Genomic DNA, 15,906 nt, shown 5'->3' on the forward strand with positions numbered 1-15,906 from the left:
TTCTGGCTCAATGAATTGTTAATTAAGAGTCAAATTCTACTCTCAGGGTACATTTGAGCTGAGAGGTGAGTGTCTCAGCTTGTGTAGATATACCTGCACTAGCTCTTGTGTAGATATACCTGCACTAGGTAGCACTTGGGCTAGCTGCCTGAGTATGTATCTAAGGTGTCTGGGTGGGTACACAGGTCTACATGATCTATGAATCACAATTCCCAGCTCAAATTTAGACATACTCCTAGTTACAACAGTGTAATTCTAGAGTAACTCCATTAAGGCCACTTGGATTTACTCCGATTTAAACAAGAGTGTAGTTTAGTCATACATTCTAATTGCAAAATCTTTATTACTGATGACAATATATGAGCCTGAAAAATTGTATTTGGCTTTCATATAACAGGCTTAGGCCTTGTCTACACCGCCACTTTACAGTGCTGCACTTTTGTCACTCGGGGGTGTGAAAAAACACCCCCCTGAGCGCAGTAAGTTTCAGTGCTGTTAAGTGGCATTGTAGACAGTGCACCAGCGCTGGCAGCTACGCTCTCTCTTTGAGAGCTCTCTCCCAGCACTGGTGCCATGATCACACAGCCATGTTAAAGTGCAGCGGCAGCAGCGCTATAACATTACTAGTGAAAACATGCCCTTAGTATACAGACCTGAGATAGAGTAGACATCTTTTTATGTGTAAATTGAACACATTTTATCTGAAAGTCATTGAGGAAAAGATAAATATGAATTCCGCAAATGCCACTTTTACAATCATTTTTCAAAGCTCTCTATACCTTAAAGATGAATTTTATGAGACCGGGGTCTGACATCTTTGGCTCATGATGGACATTTTATATGCAGGCAAACTATTTAAAATTCTCTACATAGTTCCATGAGGAATGTCAAAGCTGTGAGTTGTGAAAAGGTGACATTACATGTCCCAGTTTTAAAGCTATGTTCTGGATCCCAACAATGTAAACAACAGTATTTTGCACTTACAAAGCATGTTCCATTCTTCATTATACTAAATTGCTTTAGAATATGCACAGGGAATCACTTCACTCATAATTAAGTCACTTCACTCATCACTAGTCGCTTCTGAAATGGATTAATGACAGAAGCGCCACAGAACAATACTTCAGTAGGAGGACAAGGGAAGAATATTGTGTCCACTTGAAACTACAGGGATTTGCCTGATCCCAGTCATCTGAATTAGAATATAATAGGACATCAGATCTAACACCTTGATAGTCTTTTGAAGGATGCTACAGCATCTTTAATGGCCACAGGTTACTAAAACCTCAGCTATGCATCTCATCCACAAGATCCTCAGGCCCTCCAGTGAAGCTCCTACTGTGCTTCCCCATTTCCTCTAGGTCACTGGTAAGTTGGAAAGTCATTGTAGCTCTCCCTGTTCATCACAAATGAATCAGACACTGGAGAAGAGGGAGGCTTCCAGAAAAGTAGGTTGGAAGATAAGGACAAGAAAACTCAGATTAGAACAGCAATTACTTCTCTAATTTGAATGTGTCTGACCTCAAGCAATTCATCTGGATGTTCATTCACAGAAGAAAAAACAATTTGGATGATTTAGCACTTTTTATCCAAGGTTCACAAAATGCATTACAAAATATTATACACGTTGTAAAGATGGGGAACCAGAGATCTGATCTTTTACATCTGGGCACCTACTTGCATATTTAGAGACCTAAAACAGGGAACTGAGTTTTAGAACTGCTAAGCACTTGTAGCCCTTACTGACTTCAATGAAGTTATACTAGCAATGGATATACCCCATTCTATATAGAAATAAAAAGCATATTTTTTCCCTAATTTCAAGCTGTTACTGGAAAAAAAAAAAAGGTTGGTACATACTGTCAGCAAAATAGATTTCTTGCGTTGCCTTCAAGAAGTCCAGAATGCCATCTGCTTTTTCATATATGTCTTTAAAGTATGCTCCTTCACTGTTGTCTTTCTCAGGCTGGTATGTAAAATCCACACCAGTGGTTTTTGTTAGCATGCCAGCTGCTCTCATCTTTTCTTTTTGCCGTTTCTTTTTCATTTTCCTCTTTTTGTTTTTGCTTACTTTTGTGCTGTCTGTCTGCTGCAGCTGTACATTATCTTGAAACAGAGTGTCATGCTTCTCAGATTCTGTTTGTTCTCTATGTAAATTATCAGGATTTCCAACAGTGTTCTTTCGTTTCTTCCTTCGAATGCGCTTTTTTTTGGGTTGTCCATGAGAATCCTCCTCTGTAGGTTTAAAAGAGGCATATTAATCACTTTCCCCCCCCAGTTCTGACTTATGTGAGTATCCCTAATCTTACTCTCTTTCCTCAGTGTGGCTTTCAGTACTACCTATCAATGGCACTTCTTGAGTCCAATTGCTCCAGAAAAAGAAATTACCTCACCCACTTTGTCTTTCTAATATCCTGGAACAAATACTGCTATAACAACACTGCAAACATCTTCTTGAATGCATCAGACAGGAAGCCCAGTGTCTCTCCGCTTCCATTGCTGACGGAGACTTTACTTCTTTTCATCCCATCGGTATGAAAGGCCTCAAGACTCATGGCCATATTATGAATAGCCTTACATAGGGAAGAGGACAAAAGAGCATCCCTCCCTTACCAAGCATGGGGGCACAACATAATGAGAGCGGAGCTTCTGCTAGGCTACCACGGGTGGCTGATAACAGAGCAAAGACCCCACTTGTCTGAACACCAGCTAGTAGGGCTGACGAAGCACAGAAGAACATTGTGTGCAATACAGTAGAAACGATTGATGGAGCTCCTGTATGCCCCAACTGTAGGGCTGTGCCTTAAAGGCACAATTTAGTTCTCAGTCTTTGGCTCTTTCCTCTTCTCCATTGATACCACTGATAGCTCTAGCCTTGGACATCACCTTTATGGGGAAAGACATTTAAGGTAACAATGCCCTTGACTCACAATTCTTGATCTCTCTAACTGCCTCTCTTGACTGTCATTCCCTGGCTATAACACTAACTTCCCTACTGCTTCATTTTTTAAAAGGTTGAAATGTCAAGGGGATGAAGTCCCTCTTTCTGCTTCATGCTCCTTTATTCAGAGCTTATCTTTGCAACCAAAGCCAGAATTCTGAAGTCATCCACAACACTGAACTTGCCTCCTCTCCCACACATCACCTCGGAATGCAAGTCTTGCCTGTCACACCCACAGAAGATTGCCAAAATCCACCCTAACTTTGACTGTGCTGCTGCTGAAATCCTTATTTATGCCTAAAATAATTTCTTGTCTAATTAACTGCAATTCTCTTTTATAGTCTATTGACATCCTTACTCTCTTTAAACTTCAGGGGGCCCTGAACACTGCTGCCATTCTACTGTCTCACTTCAGAAAGCAAGACCATTTAACTCTTATTATCCTTTATTTTCACATTCAGAATTCAACTGAAAACACAGGTTCTGGTTCTCTGCAAGCTAGTTTTACACCAGTGTTACTCTGCTGAAGTCAAAGGAGTTTCTCTACTTCATTACACTAGTGTTATGCTAGTGAATCAGGTCCACGCTCTTGGTTGCTGTGCACACTTTGTCCACTTGCCTCTGACATGCACAACTTGTCTGACCCTCCAATCTTGGCCTCTCTTTTCTCAGTAGCTGGGGACTTTTCATTTGTGCTTCCTCTTTTGTCTCGAACTCCATTAGCTCTGAGCCACTTTCTCTCTTTTAGTATCACTACAAGACCCTCGGTTCCTCTTTAGCTATGGATGACTCACTGCAAAGACATTTTTGATACCTTCTATGAAGGAGGCTGTGGAGCATTTCAAATGCATGACATTTGAGCTAAACATCTTTATGTAGGATTTGGACATATGGGATGTAGGAAAAATACCGTCTGTGTAGCCCTGGAGGAGTAAAATATGAGAGCTAAAGGCAGGGATGAATGGGGGAAGAAAATATAAGCAAAGCATCAAAGTTGCATTTTAAGATCTACTTCGGCCTTGACTGGATTCACTTTGTAATAAGAACTAAATCCTATGGTAAAATTTGATAACTTTTCTTCTCTGAAATTACTTAACCCTCTGTTTACATAAGCACATCAATTCTGGATCATGAAAGCAGCTGTAAGCTGTTTCAGCTGCCAAATGCTCCAAGACATTTATAAGGTAGCCTGAGACCATTAAGGCTCAGGGCAGCAATTTCATACTGTGGAGCAAGGCACCCACAAAATGCTTGAGACCGCCATGAAAAGGTCTCAAAAGGGAGGAAAGGGCTTAAGATAATAGAAATTTTGAGTCAAGTCCAAAGGTTTTCCTATCCTTTGTAGCTCAGGACAGGAGGAGGTCTGGAGACAGCGGGGTGAGCAGGCAGAATGAACTGATTCTTCTCTCATGTATACTGGCTACCCAATGGTGTGCTTCCACTGATTTCAATGGTGTCACACCTGATTTACACCAGTGTAAGTTAGAGCAGAATCAGACCCAGCATTTTTATAAGGTGTACTTAGTTCTCTCCATCTTTCTTAAGTTAAACTTCCTGTCCTCCAGTCATTTCTTGTGGGCCTTTTCTGAACATCTTCCAGTGTTTCTACATTTTTCTGGTATTATAGTCCAAAAAAGACTGAACTTGCCACTTTGCTTGATTACTCCATGGCACTCCCTGCTTGCCCATCAGGATGTGACATATCACATGCACTGACCCCATACATGAGACATTTAGGGTTAAATTTTGCCACCTTTACTTACTGACTGATTTCAAAGGGGCTCTCTGAGAAGTAAGATACTTTTAAGGTGAGTCCAATATATTAGAATCTGACCTTTCCTAATTAGCAAAACTTACCAGCTTGCAATACATATTCAAATTTCTGAGGTTTCACTCTAAATTAATTTTGATTGATGTTGCACCATATATCAGTTTGTAGGGCTGCTCGGATTCTTTGAAAAATTCAAGCAACATAAATTTTGCTGTAATAATAACTTCTTACTATTGATTCAAGAAGTCTGTTATTTCTGGGATATTAGTAAATTCTGAGAATTTATACCGTATAAGCAATTCTAATAAGAACATGTTAAATATGTAGTTAAATAGAATACAATCTATCATAAACACTGCTTCTGAGTGAAATAAAGGGATCAAATCATTAATATTCATTAGGATGAATGGATTCATTTACACAATATTCTTATATTTGCAAGTCCAGTTTAGGCCTTCAAGGAAAAATAGAAATAATTATAATAATAGTAATGATTTTCTGTTGCATACTGACTTCATTTATTAATTGATATTCTTATGCATTCATCCCCATGGCATCTGGTCACATGACACAATTAAATACAAACTTGTATTTAAACTGTACACACCAGGCCTGACAAATACTCCCCATTTCTGTGTCTTCCCCTGGCCTAACCATAAGGAGAAATTCATTGATAGCAACTGAAAAGATGAGTCTTGTACTGCCACCTTAATGTCAGTAAAAAGTCTCTGGTGGATCAACACATCTAAATAACCTCCACTGAAACACCTAACTTTCACTCCCACATGGAGACTGAGTAAATCCACAGTAGATGGGTTCACTCACTAGCGAAAGAGGTGGTGCCTAAGGCAGATGGGTCCTACACCACATAGGAACAGATTTTTACAGCACTGAGCACCCGCAGCTCCTACTAACTTTAATTCAAGTTGTAGGTGCTCCCCACTTCTGAAAATCAGGCAGGCAGACCTTTGAAGATTAGAGTCAATAGCACCCCAAACTGATAGAAAGACATGGACATCCTATGTAAATTTGAAAATCTCCCCTACAGCGTGCTAATGTTGAAACAATCCAAAGCAGGAAGGTTGCTGTGTTCTTCACTAGCTGAAGCTTCCTAGCGGTTTTCCTAGTGTGCATTAGAATAATACAACATGGTGGTAACAAGGGCATAGAAGACTATGACAAGGAAGACAAAGCTGGACATGGTTCAGTACAAACTCAAGAGGGCACTGTGATTTTTCTTACTACTTATCCCCAAAAAAGATAGCTATGTACAAAAAAAGTAGAGATGGGGAAAGATGAAAAGTCAAGTGTAATGTCTGACGAAACATAGTTCTTCTACATAACAGGTTTATGAAAAGAGTCTTTTAAAATGCATTGTTAGGGACAGATACTGCAACTGTAGCAGTCAACTTTACCATATTTGCACAGGAACTTTCTAATTCACACAATGGGCTTTTTGGAAGATGTCTGTGGTATTTATATTCAGAGAACAGCATTCATCGTTTGCTCAAATGAAATCAGTTGTGTCTATTTTCCATCTGTTTTAACCTGTTTTTCCTTCCCTGTCATTACATATTTTTCCATGGTGCACCAAGCAGTAACTGAAGATGAATTACATTTTGGTTTAGGTTGTTTGTGGTGAAGAGCAAAAAAAGTAGGCAGATCTAAAGATTCACAGTCTGGGGATAAGTGGCAATGAAGGTTAATGCCAGGTTTCTATGACAATCATTATCCTTTTTTTAGGGCTACTGAATCAGAAATGCTGTAAAGGTACCAAGCTGCGGGTGCCCACAGAACTTTCACAACTTAGCAGCTGCAGAGCCTAATTGCCGCTAAATAGGGAGAGTCTTTTCTTAATAAGATTAAGTTTTTGTATTTGAAGGGAAAGTATCATCAAGTTTGTGTGGTTGCAGGGTTTTTTCCCCCCAATAATACCACAGGACTCTGTTGCTTTTTACAAATTCATTAGTAGGAGCTCTCTCTCTGCAGCCTGTGGATTAGTGCAGCCCAGGTTTGCATGAAGTAAGAACATATAACATGAACTAAACTGAAGCTTGACAAATTCAGATTAGAAGTAGGACACAGTTTTTGCAGTGACGATGATTAACCATTCGAAGAAACTAGCAAGAGAAGTTGTCAATTCTCTATCTCTTGATGTCTTCACATCAAGATGGAATGCCATTCTGAATTTATGCTTTAGTCAAACATACTTATTATTGGGCTCAATACCAGGGTAACTAGGTGAAATGTAGTGGCCTGTGATATATAGGAGTTGAAACTAGATGATCTACTGGTCCCTTTTGGCCTTCAACTCCATATAACTGTGAAGTAATAAAACTGAAGACATTTTAAACATTTCAAACCGCACATATTTTCAATAAAAACAATTGGATTTTCTTCTAGTTTTGTAGGCCATGGATTAACATTTCAAAGAGTCTTCTTTACAAGCATTTTTTCAGATTCGGTCTTCAATGAACTCTACGTTTGAAGAACCCAAAGGGTTCTCATTTCCCTTGAAAAATAAAACAGAAATTATGAAAAAAGCCAGAATATTAAAACACTTGAGCAGCATTTAAAATTAGCATTTTCAGTTAGTCAGGATAAATTGATGTAGGATATAAGGCCTAATCTGGATTAATGGACTACAGACTATTAAATGACAAGTGATTTAATGTGGAAAAATGTGATATTTATTTAAATTCCTGGTAATTAATAGTATGAAGGACAAAAATTTAGTTCCAATTTGAAAATGATTTCTGAAAGACCAAAATGATATAGTTGAACACTAAAACTCTGCCCTAATTTATCAATTTTAGTTAATTTATTGCATTGTACTAAACTCTACTAATTTTTAAATTTCTGACAGCATGTCTAATTGTTAGTTACGGTGTAACCTTGTTTATGATGTAGTTCCTAAGGCTACAATTAGTAATTTTTAGCTGCCAGTATAGCCATTTTTAAAAGAGTGGAGAATGAAGTATAATGGAATATTATAAGGAACGCAAAGCTTCGGAGTATTTTTATTTTGCAGTATCTCCTCCAGAAGGCTTGTTTTGTGCTGTTAATTCAGATTTGGATTGAAATTTGTGAACATATAAAATAGTGAATGAAAACAGGCATGCTTCAAGGTGCAGGGCCAGCTATTTCCTAACACTGGATATTCAAAGTTAATTTTTTTTTATTAAATAGTTAAAAATGTACAGTTAAGTTAGAAACTTCTTAACATAAGCAATAAGACATGGGTGCGGAGGCACAATGCTACATTAACTACACCCCAGGTGTATTCTGAGAAATGGAATGAAGAACATCATGGACCAGGTCCTCCAGTGGTGCAAACTGGCATAGCACCAATTTATGTCAACAGATCTATGTTGATTTACAAGCATCTGAGGATTTGGCTCAAGAATCTTCTGCAATGATTTAAATTTGTTATGAATGTACACATTTATAATTTTTTTAAACAACTAAAATTATTTTAATAAATATGTGGATTCTAGTCAGGGATATACCATATATATCCTGTGTAAAACGCTGCTGTGGTGATCTGGAGTTGGGAGTATTCAGTACTTTGAAAAATCAGTCCCGAGGTGTCTCATGTTGGGTACTCAAACACAGAGGCACCTAAAGTTAGCAGATTCTTGGAAGTGTTCACGTGTGGCAATTCTGCCACGTGCAGTGCCCCCTTAGCTCCCATTTACTTCAGTGGGAGCTGGGGTTGCTCAGCACCTCTTCCTTTAAACATCAAGGAGATGGACTTTATCATCTCACTTCACCATCAGTGAAATAAGATCCCTGCTGTAATAAGGGAAAATACACAAACCTCTCTGAGTTTGATATTATACTTCATATAAGCCTAAAAATATGGCATCTGCATCCAAAATAAGGCTTTTCACATTACATATTTAACACCATAAACCAAGAGTAGTGGTGATGCTATTGCTTTTATTATTTACTGGAGCATTGCCCAACATCTTTATAGACTGAAAATGTGTCATCTTTTCCACTTCATACTATTTCAACTATCAGTGGCCATATAATTTTTACAAGCATGCACAGTAATTCTTTTCACTTTTCTGATATTCTGTCTACATAGGTATTTATAAAGCCAATTACTGAAATATCTGAATACTTCACAGGCTTTAATGAGTTAATTGGTTCTCCCAGCTGGCTCATGATTTAGGGAAATATTGTTATCCCCATTAGGAGGGAATTAGACCCTGCAGACAAGATGGGCAGGTGGGACTAATTTAAGAATCCTGCATCACAGCCTGGTTTTCCAGAGCTCTGAGCTGCTTGTTGACTGTGGGTCAATGTCACGACTTAGGCAGCTTTGTGCATGCCTACCAGCAGAAACGTAGGCAACTGCTGAATAGTGGCTTTAAGAATGGACTCATTGCCTAAGTATTTCTGTGAATTTGGCCCTTGATCTTTCACCATGGAAGCCAAGGGCAGGTTTGTCATTAACATCAATGGGCATATGATCAGACTCTGATTGACTTGCTCAAGATCAGACAGGAAGTCAGGGGTAGAGCTGGGGATGGAACACAGCCCTCCCAAATCTCAGTCCAGGCTCTTAAGATAAGGGCATTCTTCCTCTGCATATTTGCACACACAGAACTGGAGAACTGGGGTAACAGACAATGATATGTGTGGAGATTTGGTACCAAAGAAACAAGGATCTAATTTTTTAAAATGTATTACTATATGCGTGTGTGTAGCTTGGGAAATATGCATTTTGTAGAGAGTTCCTTGACTTAGATCTGATTCTCTCACTGTGTACCATTCAGTATGCAGTTAATAGTAAAGACTTCCTTAGTGATAGGGAAGAACACAAGCTTCAGAGGAAATCACAATTCCTCTGGTTTAATTTTAGTCAGATTTCTTCCACTCTGAAAATGAGAAATGGAAAATAGTTAAAGACAGCTGGAAACTGAAAGATGATTTGATTTTGATACACCAAGACAGCAGGCCAGAGCGTTTCTTCTAGCATTTACCCATCAATCCTTTTGGATTATGGTGGATTACAGTATTTGATTGGTCTCAAATTACAACTGCCAAAGCCCATTATTTAGAAGATATAAAATCTTTACCTTGCATCGTTTATTGTACAATATCAACCTATAAGGACAAGAATGGGAAACGAGGCACAGTCTTCATGCGTTTTTCACCTTTATTGTCCTAAATGCCATACTGAGAAACGGATGAAGTTTTTATTCTCTAAATTGGTGACTCATTAATAAGCAGCCTGTTATCTACATCAGGTACAAAAATACAGAATGTAGTTATGTGGTTGGAGGTCTGCATCCAGTGTGAAGATTGCCTTGTGGCAGCTTACAGGTGCATTACTTAACATAGCGAGAAGGGAACTCTTTCTCTTTCGTCCTTTCTGACCTTTCAGCAATGTTTAATACTGTGTACCACAACAGGCTGACGTAGCGATTGTGACAGCAAGTAAATTTGGTTGGCACTGTTCTGACCTTCTCATTGTAGCTGCTTATAGATTTGTTAGTTTTTATGGGTAGCTTCTCATCCGATCTCTGTTACTAGATTTGGAATTCCCCTTTGCTATACAAATTTGTCAGCATTTATATGCTGCCTCTATCATTCATTATTCACCCTTAAAATAAGCTGATGACACCCAGCTACATCTAGCATCTATTACTGTTTTCCTGTTCCAGTGGCTTGTAGAAGTATGGGACATTACAAATAAATGTTTTAACAATATTGATCATCAGCTTAATCCCACCCCCCCAGACTCACTGTCAGGTGGTCTGTCACCACCCTGATTTAACACATTTTAGGAGGTGTCTGTTATGCTACCCTACCCAAACATCTTGGAGTCCTTTTTCCTTCTTGTTTATCATTTGACATTATTCTTTCAACATTGGAGTGAAGAGTGCAGGGTTTCCCCATTTCCAGAAAATATGAAAACTTTCAGAATTGCTCCAGTAGCATGATATTCAGAACTGTCAGGACTTCATTACAACTCAAGTAAGGCATCTCTAACTTGATTTTCAATGAAGCTACATGTGTTCAGAGTAGTGCTAGGGTTACAAATCACATTACTGATGTGCTGTGGTATCTGTAATGGCTTTCTGCCAAACATTTTAATCTGACAATTTCCAGAGCCTGGGATCTTCTTAGAGAACAAAGCTTTTTATGCCTTGTGACTCCACTTACACCCTCTTGTCTCTCTGATTTGACTGACATCTGTTTCTGAGAAAGCATTTATTCACACTATGCTTAAACTGCACAACTCAAATTTGACATACTTTAGGGCAGCCAGATCCTAGGAAGTTTTTAAGAACCAATGTCTGTAGATGTACAGTAGTGAAGCATCTGTACAGAAGGCTTCACAAACAAGACAGTATTTGTACCACCTTACCTTACTGTTTACATGGAAAGGAAGCCTTGCACAGGTGGGATTCTGGTGACCTCAGAGCCTAATTCTCTTCTGCTCCAATACAGGGGCAGATGACAACCTGAGGCTCCTGGTTTAGTTGTGAGGAGCTGGAGACATGAGGACAGATCTTCAGCTGGCATAAATGGTTGTAACTCCATTGAAGTCAAAGAAACTATGACCATTTTACACCAGATGAAGAGCTAACCCATGGTGTTATCACTGAAGCAGTTTTTCACTAGAATTCACATCTGTTGTTGATTTATTATAGACTTTTTTAACCTTAGAAACATAAGAATTGTTACAGCAGATCAGACCAGTAGTCCATCTAGCTCAGTATCCTTGCTCTGATGGAAGCCGGCCCAATGTGCTTCTGTAATAAAGTTTTATATACCTGGTATATTTTATTCATATCCTGTAATTGTGGATGTTCCCATCCACATATCTAATCATGTTTTTAATTCTACTGAACCAGGGTTTCTCAAACAGGGGTCACCGCTTCTGTAGGGAAAGCCCCTGGCGGGCCGGGCTAGTGTGTTTACCTGCCCCGTCCACAGGTTTGGCCGATCGCGGCTCCCACTGGCCGCGGATTGCTGCTCTGGGCCAATGGGAGCTGCTGGAAGTGGCACGGGCCGAGGGACATACTGGCCGCTGCTTCCGGCAATTCCCATTGGCCTGAAGCAGCGATCCGCGGCCAGTGGGAGCTGCAATCGGCTGGACGGGACAGGTAAACACACCGGCCTGGCCCGCCAGGGGCTTTCCTTCCAGAAGCGGCAAACCCTGTACTAAACTCTTGCCTCAAAAACAGTGACAGGAGTGAGTTTTAAAGGTAAATTATGCAGGGGATAAACAATTATTTCCTTTTTTCAGTTTTAAATTTGCGTAGAGACTCGGGAGGTGGAAATGATTCAGTTTCTTGTGACATTCACCTATTTTTTTAAATTTTATATATGAGGATATACAGCCAGACCACTGGATGTATATATTTTTTAATAAATAAAAGGAGTGATTTTTTAAAACAAAAGGACAATATTCATAGGGCCCTTTTTTTTTAGCTTTTATTTTATTTAATTTTCCTCCAAGAATGTATCAATGTTTATTACTATTACAACAAAAAGCTGAAAATTGGTTAAAAAAATTATTAATAATTTTTCTGGGTAAACACTGGGGTTTATTTTGGTGGACGGAAGGATGGGGGAAAAGTATGCAGTAAATTGATGCTTTGATGCATGGAATTTAATGTGGTTTGCTGCAGAACTAAAAGAGAACTCAAAACACAATGCCACCTCTGAGTTTAAGAAAATAATACTCTCTAATCCCCAAATAAAACTTTTCATTTGAATAAACAGTTTCCTTTTGTAGATTTAAAACTATTAACCTATAAATATTTATATTTAATGATTAGGCCCAATATTTTAAAATATTTATAAACGTTCACTGGCTTATGTGAAGTCTTTCAATGCAATTTCCAAAAGTCCTGCGTAATGTAGGCTCGCAGGAATCTTTTAATTCTCCCAGTCTTGAATGTAGCCGAATTTTGAAAATACACATCAGCTGAGCCAGCTTGAAATGTGTACGTGTTGTGCATGAGATTCACCATTATGTTCACATGTGCAAACACTTCAGTGCTTGAGTGGAGAGAGATTTGAGTTTATCAGGGCCTGTGTCTATGGGTCTGTGCTGCAAGCTGGAATGCATAGACATCCTGAAAAATCCTGCAAGCAAGTGACCTGAGTGATTCACTGCAGTGTGTGGCTGAGCTCCCTGGAGACAGCAGCACTATCATTGCCCATTGTAAGGCCATGACTGAGAATGAGGGCCAGCTGATGGAGAGAAAAAGCAGATATGCTTTTCCCTAGGTTGGCTATGCAGCTGGCATTAGACAAGAAAAAAGGAGGCTGTGAATTATAGCGCTCACTTTCTCTCAGTCACTGAAAGAAAGACATGCTATCCATGCTACAAAAGCAGGGGTCCCTTTTTCATCATCTTGCACTCTCGTGCTAAAAGAGGGCTTCCATTGTATGAACAAGCTACATGACTGCACAAAAATCCAACAGCACAGGTTCACCAACAGAATTACACATGGTGGAATTGCACAGTTTCACTGTAAGTGGGTTTTCCTGCATAGCTTGTATTGTACCTTTAAAAGAAGGAAAGTTTATTACAGAATTTCTATATATTTGAGCTAAAAAGAAATGATACATTGAAAATGGTATATAACCCATGAAATTTCAGCAAGGACTTTCATTTCGATATGTGCATATTTAAACTAACGCTAAAAAAGAATTTTAAAAAGCACAAAAATACTGTAGCTATGAAGCTAGAGGAATAGAACTGTTACCAGTCACATTACTGCACATTCAAGTCAGTTATACATTAAAGCTTTGCTTAGATTAACATATGGAGAAGTATTTTAGTTATCAGAGATATGTAATGCTTAGAATGAAGCTGTGTAAAATAGAACAATGCTTAGAATGGCAATAGCAGCCCTACATAAATTTCATAGACTTAGAAAGGCTTTTTTTGATAGCATTCACAGGACCAGCCTATGGTGCATTCTGTAGGCATATGGAATCCCTCTCTGTATAATCAACATCATCAAAAGCTTTCATTTCAACTTTATATGCAGTGTTGATCACAGTAGCTCAGTTTTTAAGTCAAAACAGGAATGTGTCAGGGGTGTGTGACGTCTGCAATCCTCTTCAACATTGCCATTGACTGGGTAATGCAGCGTACAATGGAAGACATTCCAAGAGGCATTAAATGGACACCCTTCTCATCTCCTGAAGACCTGGACTTCGAAGATGATCTCGCTTGGCTCTCCTATCACATACCCAACACTATATTCAAGAAAAAACAACTTGACTCAATGCATTCAGCCAGCAAATTGGACTGAAAATCAATCTCAATAAGACAGATATCATGACCTTTAATATTGCCTCACCATCACCAGTACGGATAGAGGATTATGTTCTCACCAATGTAGAAAAATTCATATATTTGGGCAGCACCATCAGCCAGGATGGTGGAACAAGCCAGGACATCTGGAACACAACCAATAAAGCCAGGAACACCTTCAGGAGTTTAAATACAGTCTGCAGATCATCAAAATACAACAGCAAAACCAAACTCAAGATTCATCAGAACTGTGTACTTTCAACATTACTTTACAGTGCAGAATGCTGGAGAATGAGAAAGCATGACACATCCAAACTGTCTTCATTCCATACAATCTGCCTCAGAAAAATCTTTTGGCTCAGAACAATCTCAAACCAAGATCTACCTACACAATGGAGCCAAGAGGGTATGAGCACTATCATTGCCAGGAGGCGTTGGAGATGGATTAGCCATGTGCTTTGGATGGAATCTGATTCCATCACCAGAGTAGCAATAAGATGGACACCTAAAGGCAAGTGAAAATGAGGCCGCCCAAAAACAACATGGCAAAGAGCTGTGGAAGCCGAGTTGAAAAATCTGGGGTACATCTGGGGAACCACTGAAACTTGCCAGAAACAGACAGGAGTGGAGGAGCTTTGTTGCTGCCCTACAATGCCAGAGGCGTAATGGGAATATGATTATGACGATGATGACACTAGTTCTTGTGTACTTTGTTCAAAAATAAAAGCAAAGCTTCACTAGGACAAGTCCACCTTCAAGGCACCAGCTACACATAGTTGTGTCCCAACTCAGACATGAAGGAAGAGGAAAAGCTAGAGAAGAAGGATGGTTCAGTAATTAGGGGAGTGGCCAGTTTGTAGAAGACCTTGGTTCAATTCTCTGCTCTACCATGGACTTCCTATGTGTCTTTAGGTAAGTAACTTAGCTTTTTTATGTCTCAGCTCCCCATCTGTAAAATGAGGATAATAATGCTTTCCTACCTCACAGGAGTGCTGTGAGGATAAATACATTAAAAAATAATGAAGAGCTTTAAGATCTACTCATTAAAAGTGCTACATAAGAAATAGGCTTTATTTATTATTAATAATGTAGGCAGCAACAATTGCTGTCTGCCTCTCTGTACTGCTTTATCATCACACTATTCCAATTTCTGTACCTCAACGCCCTCTCCAAATACTAGCAGATAGTGTAGGGATCTTTAGTCTATGGAGAAAGGTATAACAAGATCCAATGGCTGAATGCTGAAGTACACCAATTCAAATCAGAAATAAGGCTAAAATTTTTAAACAGTGAGGATGATTAATCATTGGAACAAACTACCAAGAGAAGCGGTGGATTCTCCATCACATGATGTCTTCAAATCAAAACTGGATGACCTTCTAGAAGACATGCTTTAGTTAAACTAGAGCTGGTCGGGAATTTCCTGACAAAACAGTTTTTTATTATAGAATACAAGAACCAAAACTCTTCCCTGAAATGTATCAATTTAGATAACATTTTTGTCAGGAAAGTTTCTCAGGCCCAGGATGGAATTTCTGGTCAAAATCAGAGAAAGAGACATACACCCTGTAATGGCCAAGTAGTCAGGGCACTCATCTGGGACACACATGTTCAAGTCCTTGTTCCAATTCAGGCAAAAGAGGGACCTGAAACTGAGTCTCCCCCATCCGAGGTGCTTATATAATCACTGGACTATTGAGGAGAAAAGGAGTATCTCTCACATTCAGATAGAGATGTTGAAATCACGAATATTTGTATAAGATGGGAAGAGGTCCAGCTCTAAGCTGAACACAAGTCAGTTATTGCACTCAGCAGAAGGGTAATCAGATTAAATTTAATGTCCTATGACATATAGGAGGTCAGATTAAATGAGCTAATAGCACCTTCTGGCCTTAA

The 15,906-nt window shown here is 39.1% G+C and overlaps 1 protein-coding gene across 5 annotated transcripts in view; it reads right to left on the reverse strand.

Annotated features, from left to right (window-relative positions):
- The window catches only part of ERICH1 (glutamate rich 1), a 123,058-nt gene that overhangs the window by 14,339 nt on the left and 92,813 nt on the right, over positions 1-15,906 (reverse strand). For all 5 annotated transcript variants that reach the window (XR_003999497.1, XR_003999496.1, XR_003999494.1 and 2 more), the window contains exon 4: positions 1,861-2,235. Coding sequence is in view for 1 of the 5 variants with exons in the window: in XM_030555543.1 (XP_030411403.1) it covers positions 1,861-2,235 (375 nt within the window). In the remaining 4 variants the exon portion in view is untranslated. The remainder of the gene's footprint in view (positions 1-1,860; positions 2,236-15,906) is intronic.

The sequence above is a fragment of the Gopherus evgoodei genome, chromosome 3 (genome assembly GCF_007399415.2).
Source record: "Gopherus evgoodei ecotype Sinaloan lineage chromosome 3, rGopEvg1_v1.p, whole genome shotgun sequence".
Classification (NCBI taxonomy): Eukaryota; Metazoa; Chordata; order Testudines; family Testudinidae; genus Gopherus; species Gopherus evgoodei.